Genomic DNA, 21,103 nt, shown 5'->3' on the forward strand with positions numbered 1-21,103 from the left:
GCAGAAATTGATAAATTCTTGATGTCACAAGGAATTAAGGGCTACGGGGAGAATGTGGGTAAGTCGAGTTGAAATGCCCATCAGCCATGATTGAATGGCGGAGTGGACTTACTTCCGCTCCTATGTCTTATGGTCTTATAATGCCCCCTCCCTGTTGGTTATGTACTGTGGCCATTGCTCACACAACTTTGAGAATGTTGTTCAGAGGCAGAAATCTGTCAGGCTTTTCCTTTTTATCTCACCATCTCCATCTTATTGAGTTTTTTTGTGGTGTAATAAGAGTATAAAGAATGAAAAAGAGTTGCCTCAGGCTTTTCTCTTAAAGATGCATCTAATCTATATCTCTGCTATTGTATTAACTTCTCATCTGGCGAAGCCTCTCCTTCTGGTTATTGTCAACTTCTATTAATGTTGAACAAGAAGTAATAATGTTCTCTGATCAAGCATTAGTTTTGCAGAGTGGGACTTCATATGGTCAGGAAAAACAATGTCTGGAGACTTGCAGCTATCCGTTGCAGCTAGGAAGGTACTCACCATGATCAGCAAGGGCCAGGCTGGGTGAGACCAGGAAAGGAGTCAACACATGGGGATCATGGGAAGTAGAATGAAAGGATTGGCTGGGGTGGAGGAGGTGAGATGACTTTTGCTGCTATCCTTCCTTTCTTTCTGATACCAAGTACCCCCTCAATCTAGCACTGAGTGATCAACTATGTGCCACTCATCAATGATTGAATTTGACGACCAGCAGGAGTAGGATGATGATTTCAAGTAGAGGGTTGTACAAAAGTGTTTTAAAAAATTCTCAAGGTCAGGTTCGTAGGAGAGTAGTCTGACACAGAACAAACGACCAAGAGGCGAGTCTGCTAGAATATGAGCATTTTATTCCCCGCAGCGTCGCCACAACCAGGTCTCATACTTACAACGGGTCTGGCTTATACTCACTCTACATGTTACCGGAACTGGGAGCCGTCAGTTCTCGTAGAGCGGTTGCCAACAACCCACGCTCGGCGGTTAAACGTAACCCCGGAGCAGACTCACCGAACTGGAGACTTTTCCAGCTGATATACTCTTTTCCAGATATAAACATTCATGTGAACAGCAGAGCAAGGCTAAAAAACACATTCCATTCTGGTTACATACAGATAAGAAGATTCACACGGGGAGGTGTGTAATAAGATTCACACGGGACTAAGCAACACCTCCATTCCGGTTAGATTCACACATGTATTGGGACATAATTTTTAACCGTTTCACCACAAAAAGCCTTCTTGCCCCTGACTTGTTGATAATGATATTGACCTCAAAATACATAACATTGTTGGAGTGTAGATCCCTCAGATAACCAGAAAGTTGCAAGTCAATGATTAAATACCACTGTGTATTGAAGAAATAGCCGTGGGTATTTGGTAAAATTATCTTTCATCACTTTTAAAATCAATAATTGTCATCTGTGTAGGAAATGCAACAGTGATTTTGACAAGAATACTTAACTAATTAACGCCAACATTTTGAGTCCAGGATTGGTTGACAGAATTGCTTCTGAGCATAAAACACCATAATGGCTTTGGTTTCTGATTTCAGAGTCGAGAATGCTAAACTACCCAGTTTTATTTCATTTCAACAATGACAACGTAAAGATGGTGACTTCTCTTATTTGTTTTCCATTCTGAGTGAGAAACCAATTTGCTCATCACTACAGTTACTTAGTGCGCTTACTGATTGAGTCACAGATTAGTTGATGTCACGGTTACCAGTAATTCTGGTACAGTAATCATCACTATAGTCTCCTCCTAACACAACACTGCTTTGAAGTCCTGACAAAAGCCAATTATTCATTTTCATCCTTCTCAAGCAAGTTGCAATATCTGCCACATTTCCCACTATCATTCTCCAATATTTCCTGGCCATCATTCAATTGAATGAATCTGCATTCTTCTGTTTCTATTCTTATCTATCTAATTATAACAAGAGAACGACCTACAGGGATTTCTTTCTCATTCCAACACTGTTACTTCTGGCATCCCACAAGGATTCATCCTTAGCATCCTCCTGTTTCTAATGCATAAGCTACCACTTGGTGACATCAAGATGTTTGGATGTGCAAATGCTATAAGTTACTGACCACAAACTGGGATTTGGACACTTGGATTAGCCAGGATAGCTAATTTTTGGCTAGAATAGAAATGATGAGCCAAATAACCTATTTTCACCCTGTGGATTTTCCATAAAGGCTGCACATCCTCTGAAGCAGATTTAAAGATGGGGCTAAGGTATGTATTGGCCAGTGGGTGCTGCACCCAACTCCCTATAACTTCATTTACCTCTGGAAGATTTCCACCATGAAGACAAACACAAAACATCTGTTCAAAGCCTCTGCTGTTTCTTTTGGTTTTTTTCCTAATCATCCTGTTCTGGAGCAGGTGGGACTTGAACTGGGCCATTTCTCACGTTGATGAACTGATAAAGGAAAACACACTGTAGATGTTAAGTACCACCTTTAGTTACTCATCTTCTATTCAGATCTTCGTAAAAGCTCTTACTACCAGCTTCTATATTTTGTAGCTTTCTTGCACACTCCACTTTCTGCTTTTTTGTTAACTTTGAGTCATTCTTTGTTGGTTCTCTAAGGTTTGTTCTGACCTATCATTAATCCCTGCTGATTTATACAGTGCTTATTTTTCAACTTAATCATATACTAAATTGCCTATTTAACTATTCACTCTCAATGGAAATCTCTGACTAATGGCTGGAGTGTAAATCAGTGATCTGAAATGGTGCAGAACTTGCCAGTCTGTTTTTTTTCCCATTGGGTTCTCTTCTCCACCTGTTGAACTTTCCTTTTTCTGATTCCATGTTCTAATGCCCCTTTAATCAGTCCATGTCCAGAGATCATGGTCATTGGTGACTGTCTCCCAGTTGTTAGTGTTAAAGCCTGCCATCTTCTTGCTTGCAGGTGTCCTTATAGTGAAGGTTTGAACACATAGCAGATTTTGACCAAGTGGCCAGTTCATTGTAGTGAAGTTCTTTGAATGTACAGCCACTATCCATCTAATAAACATGGCAGAAGTAGCTCAGAAGTCATTTGGCTTAGCAATGCTTGCAGGCTAATGTAATTAGTATACACAAGAATCCCTGAGATTGTGACCTTGTCTTGTCGAGAAATGTTGAGGATACATCTGAAACAGCAAAGGTGAGATCTGTTCAGCTCTCTATGCTGCATAGCAAACGTTGCTCTGGTCTTGTCACTGTAGAGGACTATAGAGGACACAGATATGGTAGTCTCGTGTATTGGTATTTTTACAACACTTTCTGCTCAACTTGCACCTATTGGCTACAGCTTTTACAAATCATGTTGATTACAGCATCAAGTGACAGAATGCTTGAGATTGTAGAGCCTACATAGTGAAACTATCAACAACCTCTAGTGTCAGATAATCAGTACTGATACATTGCATGACAGCAAGATCTTAAGCCATGCCTTTAATTTCCTGATGCCAATGGTCAAACCAAAAATTTTATTGACATTGTAGAGGCTGTCCATTTCCTAGATTACAGCAGTTGTCTGATGAGGACATGGTGCACCTTTCAGTTTTTGATCTCAGGCAAACAACCCTGTAAAGTTTTCTGTCAGTTCTGGTATGCAAGTCCACATCATCTGTCGATGAATGAAAGCGTATGACAGCAGCAATGAGAAGAGTATACTGGTGTCAGAACACAATTCTGTTTTGCCCCACTGCATATTTCAAAGGGTTCTGAAGATCTGATACTTCCCTGTCATGGCTGACTTTACCCACCATGTTGTCATGGAAACAGTAGATCACGCAGAGCAGCTTTGGAAGGCATTCAGCTTAAATAGACTGTCTTTACCGCTGTGGTTGAATGCCTTGGTTAGTTGATAGCATTTCTCCCATTACTGCTCGACTGATAAGATCATGTCAGTTGTGCATCTGCCAGCTCTGAAATCAGGATTTAGGATAGATACATTCAACCAAGATCAATAGTTTGATGAGGGCAACATGGACAAATATCTTAATCTAAACTGCTTGGCAGGGGAATTTGTTGATAATTGTTACAATTGTTGTGGTCACTGTTGTTTTTGCACATGGCCACAATCATTGCATTAGGTAAATGGGGTACTGCTCCATCCCTCTAGCACAGACAGTTCATACAAATATAGCAGGACTACTGGTTTACCATCCTTGATTACGTTAAGCAATGTAGTGTTAGCATAGATCCATGGCAAATGAGTCAACAGTGTTATTAAGCATTGAAGATTTGATGTCTAGCTCTTCCACAAATTATTCCAGATAAGGGTGAATAAATTCTTGTCCTTTCACTCCTGAGGCTGCTATAGCAAAACTTAAAGTGTTTAAACGGTTATGCTTTTTTAAAATTTAGTATATATTTGCCAATGTATGAAGCTAGATATAAAGCGCTAGAAAGCTAGTACAGAGTTTCTTTTAATTTAAAAATGACTCACTAAGTTAAAAGTATAAATATAATTACTGCCAAAACCCATCCTGAATACCATGAAAAACGCACACATAAACACACAAAGAACATACACAGCAACACACCCGCACTTGAGCGCGCATATAAACAGACAGTTGCAGGATTGGGAAAGTGAAATTGAGGAAAAGTTAAAGTGCATTTGTAATAAATATTCCATGTTCCAGTGTGGATCATGAAGTATTTTGTTTGTAGCCAAGCTGATTGTTCTTCTGGAGATGATCCCTTTACAACTGCAAGCTTCATCCAGAGTGGGTGATATGGCATTTACAGTTCCTGTTACTTTTGAATTTTTTATCTGCGATATATTCCAACTTCTAACTGAGTTAGAAACAAGCAGAAAGAATGCTGCAGTAACTTAGCAGATCTAGTAGAATCTGTGGAAATAAAAACAGTTAAAATTTCAGTATGTCTCTTCCTCAGAACAGAGATAGAGCTGAAGCTTGATAAACGAGGCATGTTGACAGTGCCTCAAGATGATATCACTGCTAAAAACGTATACTCTTCCAGATGCAGGAATGCCTCCTTTCTCTGTACAGTGACTACTTTGGAACTATCCATCTTGACAAAAGCTGTCAAGAACAGCTAAAAGTGTCTAGATGTGTTGCAACATATCCAAACAGGTTGAATACAAATATTTCAAAGGGTTTATGTACATTTTTATGCATAACCTTCTCTACAGTTAACATTCTCAAAGAGCAGCTGACGCCCTACAAAATGATCCCTGACAACCTCCTTCACCCAAAGAATCTCTGACCCCCACATTTCTGAGAGTTGTCTCCACTCTCCAAAGTGGTATCATAGCAATTTAAAAGAAATACTCTGAGAACAGACTTGTTTTTTGCTGATGTGATATCTGCGCTCTGGGTTCCAGACACCAAGGACTTAAAATCCAATTTCAGTGGAGGCAATTGTTTGTTTAAATAAAAATCCAGGCTTCGAACTTAATAGAGGAACCCTTAGAATAACACGTTTTCCTGAACAAAGGATTGGTTTTTCTTTGTCATAAACATGCTGTATCTTAATGTTGCATCTTTGAATTACTTTTCTGAATTGTTTGAACTGAATTTCAGAATTTGTATCTTGTAATATTTTCCAGCAAATTGTATTGTGTGATAGTGAGATGTTCAATTTACTTACCAGGAAAAACTAACAATCTTAACAATGAGTATTTTTAATATGTCTGCCTGAAGAGAATTTGCACCTGGTTATCAAGGTTCTAAGAAATGTTTCATAGATACCTCATATGCAAGGTAGAAGAAAAATGTTATTGCTGTTTGCAATGATTACAGTATTTTTTTCATTCTTCTTTCTTTTACAGTCAAACCTGCAGCAGCAGTGAAATCAGAGAAAGGTATTAAAGGTAGCTATGATAATCTGGTTTTCTTATTATTCTAATAGTTACTCTAGCACACAAATTCTTAGGACTTGTTAGTAAAGGAAATAGATCTCACCAAACTTTATTTCATATATTTGCATGGACTTGTAATTGATATGCTTAAAATACTTCAAGGATTTTACTGTTTCAGAACATTGCACATAGGCATTACTGTAACAATACCAGAGAAATATCTTTTCACTTGAGGTCAAAATAATAGCACCAATATTACATATACATAACATTCATTGCATTGTTCTGTCATCCACAACAAACTATTCTATTTCATAGAAAGTTAATTCGCATCTTTAATGCTAGTCATCTCCCTGTGCCAATAATTTTTCTTCACTGCAAATAAATAATATATATTATAAAGTAACAGTTCCAGTTCTCTGGGAATAAATTGAAAATTGTTTGTCTCACAATGGTGCATATTTAGCAGGCAATAATCCTGAATCCACTGTAAGAGAACAATCTCACTTTATTACAACATCCACTAGAGGGATTGCTAAGATAACATTGGTTTGGGCACCAATTAGTGTAGTGCTTTTAAATTTTTGGAGAGTATTATAGATTAAACATTTTAAACCGAAGGGAGTACATCATGTAGATCAGTAAAATGATGCAAAGATATGAATCAATGCTGCTGTCTGTTTCATCTGAGATTTTCCAATACTGTGAGAAGAACAAGTACAAAATACAGTATCTCATGGAGAACTCTATCAGAGAGCAGTGGTGTTGGGGTCAGATAGGACATACTTCCTTTTACAGTGCTAGCTACTGTATTCTGGCAGGTTAAAGGTCTAGCTTTTAAGTGTAGGTTCAGTGAATGAATGAGTAAATTGATGAACGAGGTTATGGGTGAGTGAATGACTGGATGATGGGTTGGCCAGTGAATGGTTAGGTCGGTGGTATGGGAAAAATATGTGGTCAGGTGTAGTCACAGTTACTTTTCAGATGAAGTGTGAAGTGTCTGAAGATGATTTGCCACCTGTGTTTTGAGAAACTGAACTGCATCAATGGAAAAAATGAAGTAGTCATATAGATGCATGTTACATGTTTACCAAGTAAAAACAACCCACGGTTTTAGTACTGTCACTTCTTACTCGAGGCAGGAGCTTTCTGAGCGGCTGGCCCAAGAGTTGGACCCTAAGGAAAGTTCAGAAAATCGGCTACCGTTTATGGACAAACTTCATACAAAAGATGATCTGTTAAATGCATACAAGGCGTGATTGAGCTTTGGTAAATTTAGAAATATGAACAGTTATTCCAAGAAGAGTATGCCTCAGTTTCCTGGTGGGACATATAAATCTAAAACAGACCAGTGGCTCTGGGTTCTGAAGAGAAACTTGGTGGTCAAGATGTTTGTGGGGATGTGCCAATGACAGGAAAAGTGATCTTGAATATCTTCTTAGTTCTTTTAACATGATACTCCTAGGAATGTGAGTCCATCAATATGAAAAGTGCATTTTTACAGGGTGAAAAATTTCAAAGAGAAATATTTTTAATGTGCTGAAAGAAGGAGACATTTATAAAGAAAGCGATAGAAATGAAACAAATGTGTATTTGGGTTGAATGATACAGCGAGAATATAGCATTCAGTTGAGTCCTTTTTGCTGAAGGTAGGTTGCATTTATCTTAAAGCAGATACGGTAATGTTCCACTAGCGTCATAAACTGGAAGGCATCTTTATAATTCACATCAATGATTTTCTGTGGGAATCAGAGGGAAAATCTAGTAAAACTGGTGAATGAGACCTGTTTTATATACTTGAAAATAAAGTTTCAGTGTTAGTGCATGTTCATTTCCAAGCATTACGTTTTGTTCTGGTTTGTTCATCTGAGAAATACCTACTGAATTTAACAATGTGTAATAAATAAAATAAAAAAGGAAGTTAAGATTCGAAATCAGGCTTCAAGGGCCTTTTATGTTACATAGGCATAGACAGTAGTAGAATAAGTCAGGAGTGAGTGTTAATGACATCCCAAGGTCCTCACATCACTTGGCATTCAGGGAAGAAACAGAACAATTAAGTTTGATTGGACAGTTAAATTGATTGTGCACTTACCCTAGACCCAATGCTAGGTATAAGACCATACAAGCATAAGACATTGGAGCAGAACTAGGCCATTTGGCCCATTGAGTCAGCTTCATCATTCAATTATGGCTGATAAGTTTCTCAACCTCATTCTCCTGCCTTCTCCTTGTGACCTTTGAGCCCCTTAACAGTCAAGAATCTATCTATCTCTGTCTGAAATATACTGAATGACCTAGCCTCCACAGCCTTCTGTGGCAATGAATTCCAAAGATTCACCACTCTTTGGCTGAAGGACGTTTCTTCTCATCTCCATTCTGAAGGGTCTTCCCTTTACTCTAAGGCTGTGCCTTTGGGTCCTAGTCTCTTCTGCTAATGGAAACATCTTCCCAACATGCACACTGTCTGGGCCTTTCAGTATTCTGAATTATTGGAAGTGAATACTATGATAAAACATGCTACTATTGAAGGAGACTTGGGAATGAATAATTACCAAAGAAATTGCATTCAGAAAAATGTACCCTCACGTTTCCAGCCCAAGATTACCCAAAAAATATATAGTGTTTAACTGTGCTGCGTGTGCCAATATTCTGCACAGCTATTGGAGTGCATCAGTGTTTAACACACTGTTGATTAGATTAGATTACTTACAGTATGGAAACAGGCCCTTCGGCCCAACAAGTCCACACCAACCCACCGAAACGCAACCCATCCAGACCCATTCCCCTTCATTTACCCCTTCACCTAAAACTATGGGCAATTTAGCATGGCCAATTCACCTAACCTGCACATTTTTGGACTGTGGGAGGAAACCGGAGCACCCGGAGGAAACCCACGCAGACACGGGAGAATGTGCAAGCTCCACACAGACAGTCGCCTGAGGCGGGAACTGAACCCAGGTCTCTGATGCTGTGAGGCAGCAGTGCTAACCACTGTGCCACCGTGCCGCCCACAGAATGGTACAAATGGTACAGAATAAATGTTTTCCATTCATTTGGGAGTGGAGAGAATACATCTTAGCTGCTGAAACATTGGGAGATAGTGAGGACTGGAGATGCTGGAGATTCGGGTCGAGAGTGTGTTGCTGGATGAAGGGCTTATGCCCGAAGCATTGATTCTCCTGCTCCTCAGATGCTGCCTGACCTGCTGTGCTTTTCCAGCAACACACTCTTCTGAAACACTGGCACAAGTTAAAGCTATAGATACAAGCATGTTTGGATGCAGGTTTGCTCACTGACCTGGAAGGTTCATTTCCAGACGTTTTGTTACCCTATTTGGTAACATCTTCAGTGGGTCTAAGGTGAAGCAATGCTGAAAATTCCTGCTTTCTATTTATTTCTATTTCTAGTAAATAGAAAGAAAGAATTTTCAGCATTGCTTTCTCTTCTATTTCTAATAAATAGAAAGCAGAAAGTTTCAGAATTGCTTCGCCTGAGGCCCACTGAAGATATTACCTAGTAGGGTAACGAAACATCTGGAAATGAACTTTCCAGCTCAGTGAGCAAACCTACATCCAAAACACCAACCTGAGCTACAAATCTTCTCAAAACTCACTAATACAAGTATGTATTTCTTCAATATTCAAATGGAAATCCCATACAAGGGGTAATCTGAGAAAAGCTTGCCCACTAAACTTTGTGGATAACCATTCTGTTTAGGACAATGTACATTTGACCTAAGTTATCACTGTTGATTAGATTAGATTACTTACAGGGTGGAAACAGGCCCTTCGGCCCAACAAGTCCACACCAACCCACCGAAACGCAACCCACCCAGACCCATTCCCCTACATTTACCCCTTCACCTAACACTATGGGCAATTTAGCATGGCCAATTCACCTAACCTGCACATTTTTGGACTGTGGGAGGAAACCGGAGCACCCGGAGGAAACCCACGCAGACACAGGAGAATGTGTGTTCAAGGATCATATGTATGCTTTCACAAGTTCTATTAAAAGAGAAGTTGGGAATCTATTAACTTATTAAATAATTGTGATTGATCAATTAACTAATTGACTGCATAGTTTTTAATTCAATCATGGGCACTAATTAGAGAGTATTCCATCACACTCCTGACTTTTGCCTTGTAGATAGTGGACAGGCTTTGGGAAATCAGGAGGTGGAGTTACTCAATGCAAGATTCATAGCCTCTGACCAATTCTTGTTGTCACAATATTATATGACTAGACTTGCTCAGTTTCTGGTGAATAGTAGCCCACAGGATGTGGACAATAGGGGATTCTGTGATGGTGATGCTATTGAATGTCAAGGAGTGAAGGTTAGATTCTCTCTTCTTGGAGATGGTCATTGCCTGGTACTTGTACGGCATGCATGTTAATGAAGGAACAGGTGATACTGGTGCCTAGCAGCTGCTTTAAGGTTAGTTAATAAACTGTATCCACAAAGAAAGGTTGCTTTTTTTCTATCACATTGACTGGCTTCAATTGTAAGGAGAGACTTGAGACACGGGGACTGCATTGGAGTGAAGATGGCTAAGATAATATTTGTTTTAATTAGTGAAGTGGAAAGACAAATTTGTCTGTTTGGGAAATCATTAATAAGGAAGGTAGACTCTAAAACTGAGAGTAGGAATGAGGAGAGATATTGGGAGACATCTCTTTACACAATATATTTTTGTGTAGTGCATGAATATTTTGCCAAAAGCACTGGACAAATTTTCCAGAAAAAGAAGAATAATTATTTGACACACAAGATACAAGGCTACAGGAACTGAGTAGGCAGTGTGATTGATTTGGGTTGGGCTAATTAATAGTATGTGGAACGATGGGCTGAATAATCATCTGAGCTGTTACCATAATTTTTTTTAATGGTATTGTACAATTAAACATTTTGACCGCTATTATGTTAGTATATATGGATATTATTGTTTTTCTAAATTACATATTCTAAACCTTTTTTGAGTGACAGTATGTACTGTAAAGTGAAATTGTAATTTCTGATAATGTATTTAACTACATCTTAAGGATAGTTTCTTCTAAATTTAACGACAAATCCAGAAACAGTATTTGACCTTACACACTAAATAGAAGAGTTGAAATTCTCTGGAGTGAGTAGTAACATAGCATCAATGTGACCCTGCATGTGTAATTCTAACATGGTGTGCAACAAGTTTAAAAAGTTCCCATGGGATCCTTTAACTCAAGTGATTATGTTATGTAGATGCTTCTACCTATAATGTGTGAACATCTAGGAACTTAGCAAAAGAAAATAAGTTCTGAAGTAAGACATTCAACTGAGTACATGCACTTGTAACACCATTCAACATTGCCATACCATTTCAAAGCCATACTCCTGCTCCCTTGTCATACCCCTTGACACCTTTTAGGTCCTTGAAATATATTTCTTTTTAATTGTATGATGACTCCTCCACAGACTTCTGTTTTTGTGAATTCCACAGGTTCACCACCCTTTGAGTGAGAAAATGTCTCCTAACCTAAGTGCATCCTGAGACCATCACCCCTTGTTGTTGAAATCCTGCATCCAGTCTGTACAATCTTGTCAGAGTTTAAAATGTGTCAGTACTCTACTGAATACAGACCCGTGAATCCAATCTGTCCTCTTATGACAAACCTATTATTACGTGAATCAGCCTGGTGACCGTACATCCCACTTCCTCGCTGGCAACTATGTCCTCCCTTAGATAAGGAGACCAAACTTTCACACAATAGTCCAGGTTTGGTCTCTCTGAGGCCATGTACAATGCTCGTAAGATCTCACTGTTCCTGTACTCTCATCCTCTTGCAATGAAGAACAATGTATGATTTGCTTTTCTAACTGCTGCTGCACCTGCATGTTTGCTATCAGTGACTGGTCAACAAGAACACCCAGATCCCTTTGTAAATCAACCTTTCCCAAACTATCACCATCTACTGGCAATTAAACCTTGTGTATTCCACTCTCCACTATTCAATCTGTGATACTGGGCCAGTGTTTCCTAATCAAAGCTGGAATCAAGAGTTGGCCCATTTTCCAATGTCATTGTCTCATTTCCAGCCTATTAGTTCCTTCCAAGAGTATTATCATTGGGTTGGTGAGGATGAACTGGAGAAGAGACACCTCGGGGTTTGGGTACATAGCTCTTTGAAATTTGCATCACAGAAAAACAGGATGGTTTAGAAGGTGTTCAACACACTTGCCTTCATTGCTCAGACTGTGGAGTATAAGAGTTGGGACATCATATTGACCTTGGTGGACCCACTGTGTACAGTTCTGGTTGCCCTGCTATACGGAATGCTATTATTAAATTGGACAGGGTCAGAAAAGGTTTACCAGAACATTACCAGGATTGGAGAATTTGAGTTATAAGTAAAAGCTATAACTCTTTTTACTGGAGTATAGGAGGTTGAGGGGTGACCTTATGGCAGTTTATAAAATCCTGAAAGGCATAGATAAGGTTAAGAGAAAGGTTTTTCCCTATGTGGGGGAGTTCAAAACTATGAGGCATATTTTAAGAGTGAGAGGAGAAAGATTTGAAAGGAACCTGAGAGGTAACTTTTTCACACAGAGGCTGGTTCATATAGTGGCACAAACCGCCAGAGGAAGTGGTAGGTGCAAGTACAGTTACAACATTTAAAAGACATTTAAGATAGGTAAACAAATAGGAAAGGTTTTCAGGGGCATAGGCCAAATGCAGGCAAGTGGGACTACTTTAGTTTGAGAAACTTGGTCGGCATGGATTAGTTGGAGCGAAGGGTCTGTTTCTGTGCTCTATGACTCTATGCTGACTCCAAAGCAAGCCCATATTGAAATTGAAGGTCAATGTCACGGCGGGCAATTTAAAATTCCCATTGCAATTCCCTGGGATATTAGCGTTAGTTGGTGGATAAACATAAAGGCCCTGAACAGCTACCCCTCTTCATTTCTTCAAAATCTAACCAGCCCTATCTCATGCTCATATCACCACATACCTCTTGCTGCTCCTACGTCTCCTTACACTCCATGAATCTCCCTACTTTCTCACATGCCTATGCACCATTTCACCTCACCGTCATACACCTCCATACTCTTATATCCTCCATTTTCATATTGACCCTTATTCTGTCTCCTATCTCTATATCTCTAACGCCTCACTACTCTGTACCCATTCTTCATCTATATAACTTCACCCCATTCCCCTAACTCTTGAAAGCCCTTCGCTCACTCATCTTTATGCCCTCATATCAGTCCTCACTACCCATTCATCTAATAGCCACAACTTTCAGTGAATTTATAAAATGATTTGGATTCTCATAAATTGATGTTGTGGTTATTTTTAATAGTTTACTACAGGAGTCTTGAGTTTATCAATTGTTTATTCAGGTGTACACAAGGAGAGTATATTCCAGGGAAGGTTAGAATAACTCTGACAGTTCCCCCTTTTGGACCTTAGTCTAGGTCCAAGCTAATTAATACAGTGTTTACACTCCTTTACACTCCTCCACCCTTCAATACTGATGAGGTATCCAGCTTAGTGTTGTAAACATGCTGCACCAGACCATCAGTACAAATCAGCTCTTTAATGTAGACCTCTGACCTAACACACTGTTGTCCAATGTCCAAATCCCAACTACGATTTTCTGTGTGGCCTCCTAATGTGATAAATCACACGTGTTAAATACAAAATTATTACAACTAGGCATGACCAGAATGAGGGAGATGATTCAGATTCATGGGCATATATGCATATTTGCTTCCCAATTCCACACATTCTCAGACATGATGGTACATTCTATATAACCTGTGTGGTTAGATAGGACTCTAGCCTGTTTCTGAAGTCTATAAAATGTTTGATACACTCTGTGTTCATCTTAGATTAGTGTGAGGTATTTGGGCAATTGTGGGGTAACATGGAGGAACCGATTGAGTCAGGGTGCCTTTTATGCTTTCCACAGCTTGAGCATTAACTGTTCTTTATGTATTTCAATCTCTCCCCATCTTTCTGGCATTTGTGGGTGTAAGTACACTGATTGTAGGTGAGGCATGATGTTCCCCTATGATGCCCAATGGTGCAGTTCAATGTATCATCTGTTTTAATATTGCATGCCTGTAGGCCACACAGAATAGTTACTGAACATAAGTTTGTTTTTGCTGTTTTTATAAAGGTTATATTTTATGCCAATTGTAATGATGCTCATGAAGATTGTTTCAAAATAAAGCTAAGCTGCTATTCTCATTTTATAGAGAAAGAGAAGAAAAAGAAACCTGGTGTTGCTGAAAAAGGTAAAGCATCTACAGGTTTGATCTGATGCTTTTTGTTTTAAAGATGGAATGTGAGATGGAAGGGAAACACTTATTGCCCAATACAATTGCCCTGAAGAAGATCGTGGGTCAGACTGAACCATAGCAATCTGTGTGGAATCAGGGATTTTGACATAATGAGGATAAAGATGCAATAATACACTTCAAAGTAGGCACACTCCCACATCTAAAAAAGGACATGTCTGTTCTAAAAAAACAAAAAGGAGAAAACAATGTCTGAGAGCCAAAACTCTAGGAAAAAGAATAGTAGCTGATGACTTCTCACATCCATCATGTTTCCTGTCGATAAAGTTGGATTGCAGACACCATAGACTGAAGATGGAATTTCCATTTAGATTACAATCAACCTGGATTTGAGTCTTTAGAATGAGATCAGCATCCATTTTTCAGTTTTCATAAACTAGTTTTCAGCGGTACTTGTATTTGGAAACTGTCAGGCTCCCAAGAATTTCTACTGAGAAGAGAATTTCCATGACAGTATCTTGCAGCTTCCTCTGTGTTTTCTTTACCAACTCCTTAAATCTGTGAAACAGAATTCCAAGTTGCTATAGAACTAAGATCATAGTGACCTCCCTGCCACCATCCCCCAAGGTTTTGAAAAGCCAAGTTTTCCAAAAATTTAAACAATAAACCACATCTCTTGTCACATTGAAATCTTAGCTTGACTTTTTTTTTGCCAAAGTTACTTGAGTTTTCTGTGAAAAACAGGTGGCATTGGTACTCTGCACATGTTGACACATCATGTTTAACCCAGAAAATGATTAAGCCATTCCATATCTTTCAAATTTTCCACATAGCCCTTAAATATTAACCTGTATTCCCAAAGTACTTTCATCCCTGGGGAATGAAGTATTATTTCTCATTGTGACACATTATGATGTAGATGTGAAAATATACTGATGAAAGCTCAAAACGTTAGACTTACGTTCATCCATCTTCATTCACACATTACCTACCACATCTATGTAACTTGTCACCTTAATATTCACTCTATTCCCACAATCATTACATTTTGATATTGTATGAACAATGATATTATTCTCTTCAGCAAGATGAACAATTTTTTGGCTTCTAATTGTGTTACATTTTCTTTTGAGGTGTTGCTATGTATTGAATGTCATCTGTGTAAATCACACAATTAAAAACACTAGCTATCATTTGTTTTGTAAATCTTCAGGAAGTGGCTGGAGTGTTTTAAAATATCATTAAGACTTGAAATCGATAAAAACTTATCTGGTATAACAATAACTGATATTTCCTTAGCTGTTGATGTCAAAATTATTTGCCAATATTCTTTCAATAAATCAATCTTTGTAAAGAATGTGGGACTGCCAACACAATCAAAACAATCTTCTAACTGAGGAATTGGGTGTAAGTCTGTTTTTATTACTGCATTTATTTTCCTGTAATTTGTGTATTATCGAGTTGACCCATCAGGTTTAGGAACTGATACTACTGGAGAACTCCAACTACTTTGATAAGAGTTAGGAACACATATTTGTAGATGCTGAAAAACTGGAATGACAGACCTTGATGGCCCAGATTTGCCAAGTATTGTCATAACAAGAAAGATTTTATTAAAGTGCACAAATATTCCCAATTTAGCTGTCTGTTAAGACCTGAGCAAATGGCGCATACCAGATTTCTGTACTTAATATGAATTGTTCCTTATTGCAAATTAATAGACCCTGACTACAGGTCAGCAATTATAAAGAGTTAATAAAAAAAATGGATTTTGGAGATCTGCAACAAAGCCAGAAATTGCTGGAGAAACTCAGCAGATCTGGCAGCATGTGTGGGGAGAAAGCAAAGTTAGTATTTTGAGTCCGCTGACTCTTCTTCAGGACTCAAGCTGTGCTATCCCATGTAGCTACTGTCCCTGTCCTTCCAGTTAGTTGTGGTCATGGATTAGGAAGTTAGTATCTAAGGACCCTTAGTGAATTTCTTCAGTGAATATTGCAGATGGTGTACACTGTCGCTACTGAGCACTGGTGGTAGATGGAATGAATTTTTGTGGATTTGGTGCAAATCAAGTGGGTTGCTTGTCCTGATTATCCAGGATGGTGTCAAGCTTCTTGAATGTCATTGGACTACACTCATTCAGACAAGTGAGGAGAAGAATCATTGAATCACAACAGTGTGGAAACAGGCCATTTGGCCCATCGAGTTTCCACTGACTGTCTGAAGAGCATCTCACCCAGACTCACCCTCCCACCTATCGCTGTAACTCTGCATTCCCCATGGCTAATCTACCTAGCCTGCACATCCCTGGACACTGTGGACATTTTAACATGGCTAATCCAACTAAACTGTGCATCTTTGGACTCTGAAATACTCCCTCATATTCCTGACTTGTGCCCTGTAAATGGTTTTGGGAATCAGCAGATGGGTTATTTGCTGCAGTATTCCTAGCTTCTGACCTGCTCTTGTAGTCACTGTGTTTATGTGCTGGATCCAGTTGTGTTTCTGGTCAATGGTAACCCCAGAATGTTGGCACTGGGGAAATTCAGTGATGGTGATACAGTTGAATTGTAAGGGGTTTTCTAGATTTTCTGTTGTTGGAGATGCTCATTGTCTGCCATTTATGTGGTACAAATGTCATTTGTCACTTGCGAGTCTAAACCTGGATATTGTCCAGGTCTTATTTTATTTGACTGTGGACTGCTTTATTATTTGAGGTACTGAACATTCTATAATCATCAGCTCACATCCCCACTTATGACAGCAGATGCAAGGAAGGTCAATGATGGAGCAAATAAAAATGGTTAGGCCTAGGAGACTATCCTGAGGAACTCTCACAGAGATATCCTGGAGCTGAGATGACTGATCTCCAACAACCACAACAATCTAGTTTGTGTTGTTTAAGACTCAAAACAATGGAGGCTTTTCCATATAATTCCCACTGGCTCCAGTTTTGCAAGGTTCTGCTGGAGTGCTACGGGTTTCATGCAAGCCAGTGTTCTTTTCTGACTTGATTTCTGTATGCCAAGAAATGGAATGTTTCCGTATGTATGGCATGACCAATTGTACAGATCATCAAAATATTTTATGAATAAAGTATATTTTTGAAATTAAAAACAGTGTTCTTTTCTGACCACTGCCTCCTGCTGGCCGACTGTCACCTACAGGACGAGCAGCAGGCTGGTAAGGGAACATGGAAGCTGAACACCAAGCTGGTGACCCTGGAAACATTGAGGAGCTCAAGAGGAATTACACAGGTTGGAGAACCATGAAGCGCCTGTTTGAGTCTCCAGTGGACTGGTGGGAAACAGTAAAAGGGAACATCAAGAGGTTCTTCATCCTCAAAGGTGTTCAGAAGACGAGAGAGAGGCGGTGAAAACTGTCCCAACTCCAGGAAAGTACCTGCTCCTGCTGCAGACGATGGGGGTGGATGTCACAGAGGACCTCAAGGAGGTGAAGGGCCAGCAATCCTCGCTCTTTGCCTCTGAAGCCTCCAAGATAATCTTCCGGTCCAGGGTCCGCTCGGTGGAGCAGTACGAGACGTGCTCATGTTTCTTCTTCCAGAAGGTGCACAAAGGGAGCTCCATGCTCAGCAGCCTGAAGGAAGAAGATGGCTCGGTAACATCATCTCAGGCTGACGTCATGAGGATCAGTAAATCCTTCTATGCCAGTCTGTATGACTCGAAGCTGACCGACAGCTCGGCCTCCCAGTCGTTCCTGTCCTCTATCACGGAGGTCCTAGACGATGGAACACGAGAGAGGCTGGACCAGCCGCTATCTCTGGACGAGCTGATCAAGGCCCTCAAGCCCTTCGTAAAGAATAAAACTCCTGGAAGGAACGGCTTACCGGTCAAACTCTATTCTGCTCTGTGGGACTTGATTGGCCAGGACCTGCTGGAGGAGTATGTCAGTATGCATTATGGCAGGTAACATGAGTGAATCCATGAGGAAAGGCAACATCACCCTCATCTACAAGCGGAAGGGGGAGAAGGACGAAATCAGAAATTGGAGACCGATCTCACTATTAAATGCGGATTACAAAATCTTGGCAAAGGTCATTGCCAATCGGGTCAGGTCTGCTCTGGGATCGGTGAGTCACCCTGACCAAACCTGTGCTGTGCCGGGCAGGAAGATCGCTGAGAGTCTCGCACTCCTCAGGGATACGATTTCCTACGTGCAGGACAGGCGGCTGGACCCCTGCATCATCAGCCTGGACCAGGAGAAAGCCTTTGACAGGATATCACACAGGTATATGAAAGATGTTCTCTCCAAAATGGGCTTTGGGGAGGGAATCTGCAATTGGATCAGACTGCTCTACACCAACATTGTCAGTGCAGTCTCAATCAATGGGTGGGAATCAGATAGCTTCCCAGTCAGATCTGAAGCCAGTCAGATCTGAAGTCAGGCAGGGCTGCCCTCTCTCTCCTGCCTTGTTTGTGTGCAGCATTGAGCCATTTACCTAGTCCATCAGGAAGGATGCAAGCCTGAGAGGGGTGACTATTCCTGGCAGTGGGGGCCTGCAGGTTAAGGCCTCCTTGTACATGGATGACATCGCCATATTCTGCTCGGATTCGCTGTCCGTGCGCAGACTCATGTGCACATGTGACCAGTTCGAACGGGCCTCAGGGGCCAAGGTAAACCGAGGCAAGACCGAGGCCATGCTCTTCGGGAACTGGGCCGACCAATCCTCCATCCCCTTCACCGTCAGGACTGACCACCTGAAGGTGCTGGGTATTTGGTTCGGAGGAGCTGGGACGTGTACCAAGTCTTGGGGGAGTGTATCAAGAAAGTGAGGCAGAAACTGGGTAGATGGAAGCTACAGTCGCTCTCCATCACGGGTAAAAACCTGGTCATCAGGTGTGAGGCACTCAGTGTTGTTATATGTGGCACAGGTCTGGCCTATTCCCAGAACCTGTGCCATCGCAGTCACCCGGGCCATCTTCCATTTTGTATGGAGATCAAAGATGGTCAGGCTGCAAAGGGACTCGATGTACAAAGCTCTGGGCAATGGGGGAAAAAACACACCAAATGTCACCCTCACCTTGATGGCCACCTTTGTGTGTGGCTGCATCAAGCTGTGCGTGGATCCCCGGTACGCAAACACCAAGTGTTACTACGTACTGAGGTTCTACCTGTCCCTGGTGTTGCGAAGGATGGGCCTGGCCTCGCTGCCGCGGAACGGTATCACCAGTCCTTCATGGAGAAATTTATGAAGAAAAACACCTTTGACCACAAGTCCATCAGGAAGTGGTCAGCACGTAGTGTCCTTGAGACCCTTTAGGAAAGAAGAGGGCAGATCCTGTCGAGCGGTTCCCTGGGCAGACTGTCAAAGCCATTTGGCAGAATGTCTCATTGCCAGAACTTTGCAACAAGCACCAAGACTTGGCTTGGCTGGTGGTGAGAAGGGCTCTGCCTGTGAGATCCTTTATGCACGCCCGCACTCTCAGCCGCACCGCACGCTGCCCACGAAGCGACTGCAGAGGGGACGAGACTGTCACTCACCTCCTTCTGGAATGTGCCTACGCAGAAGAGGTTCTGGAGAGGAATGCAGTGGTGTTTGTCGAGGTTTGTCCCGAGCAGCGCCATGAGGCGGGACTCCGTGCTGTACGGACTGTTCCCCGGGACGCACACCGAGACGAACATCAACTGTACCTGGAGGATCATCAACTCGGTGAAAGATGCTCTTTGGTCTGTCCGAAACCTGTTGATTTTCCAGCTGAAAGAGCTGACCCCGACTGAGTGTTGCAGACTGGCACATTCCAAGGTCCAGGACTACGTGTTGAGGGATGCGCTGAAGCTTGGGGCAGCTGCTGCCAAGGCGCGGTGGGGAAAGACCACCATGTAACGTCTGCCTGCCAAAGAACTTGGGGCCCACGCAGTAAGTGCGCTCCGCTAACACCTCAGCTAAATATATGGATAGTAAACTTACAGACCTGTATATACGAATGATTACTCTATCTCTGTATGCAAAGAATTGGAATGTTTACATATGTATGGCATGACCAATTGTACATATCATCAAAATATTTTATGAATAAAGTATATTTTTGAAATAAAAAAAAAAGACCGAGCAGGTCATTGATAAGGAAAGTGCTGCTAGATAACCGTGTTGGTGACATCTTCCATTATGTTTTTGCTTCCATTCGGGGTCACCGGCTTAGTCAGTTCTTACTGCCAATCCCTAATTGCCCAGAGGCCTGTTCAGAGTCAACCACATTGCTGTGGATCTAGGGCCATATGTAGAACAGATTGAGTAAGTATGGCAGATTGCCATAGGGCAGGTGTAGAAGGGAATTTCTCAGATTGGAAATGAGTTGAAATTGGATCTGAGTTGGGACCCTTGTATAGTGAAAATAGTGAATTGTGAGGATGATGCTACGTGATAATAGAGGGGCATTGACAAATTTGCCAAATGGGCAGACACGTGACAGATGAATTTGAATGCAGAGAAATGTGAGGTAATGCATTTTGTTAGAAGAGACATGCAGAGACAATACAGGCTCAATGACACAACCTTCAGGGCAGCACGGGGGCTCAGTGGTTAGCACTGCAGCCTCACAGTGCTAGGGAACCAGATTCAATTCCAGCCTCGGGCAACTGTCTGTGTGGGGTTTGCACATTCTCCCTGTGTCTGCGTGGGTTTCCTCTAGGTGCTCTGGTTTCCTCCCACAATCTAAAGATGTGCAGATCAGGTGGATTGGCCATGCTAAATTCCCCACAGTGTTCGGTGCATTAGAGAGAAATGGGTTGCTCTTTGAAGGGTTGGTGTGGACTTGTTGGGCCGAAGGGCCTGTTTCCACACTGTAGAGAAGCTAATCTAGAGGGGCTTTTGGGTTTGCATCCATGATTTTCTGAAGATGACTTATAGGCTCCTTACATTTATAAATAGGGGCATAGAGAACCCAAGCAAGGAATAAATGCTACACCTATACAAATCATCAGTCAGAACACATTTGATGTAA

At 41.1% G+C, this 21,103-nt stretch overlaps 1 protein-coding gene across 31 annotated transcripts in view; it reads left to right on the top strand.

Moving 5' to 3' along the window:
- The window catches only part of LOC122544790 (neurofilament heavy polypeptide-like), a 196,001-nt gene that overhangs the window by 111,151 nt on the left and 63,747 nt on the right, over positions 1-21,103 (top strand). For all 31 annotated transcript variants that reach the window (XM_043684122.1, XM_043684127.1, XM_043684177.1 and 28 more), the window contains 2 exons: positions 5,831-5,872; positions 14,103-14,141. In XM_043684122.1, coding sequence (XP_043540057.1) covers positions 5,831-5,872; positions 14,103-14,141 — 81 coding nt within the window. The remainder of the gene's footprint in view (positions 1-5,830; positions 5,873-14,102; positions 14,142-21,103) is intronic.

Source organism: Chiloscyllium plagiosum, chromosome 3 (genome assembly GCF_004010195.1).
Source record: "Chiloscyllium plagiosum isolate BGI_BamShark_2017 chromosome 3, ASM401019v2, whole genome shotgun sequence".
In the NCBI taxonomy this organism is placed as follows: Eukaryota; Metazoa; Chordata; class Chondrichthyes; order Orectolobiformes; family Hemiscylliidae; genus Chiloscyllium; species Chiloscyllium plagiosum.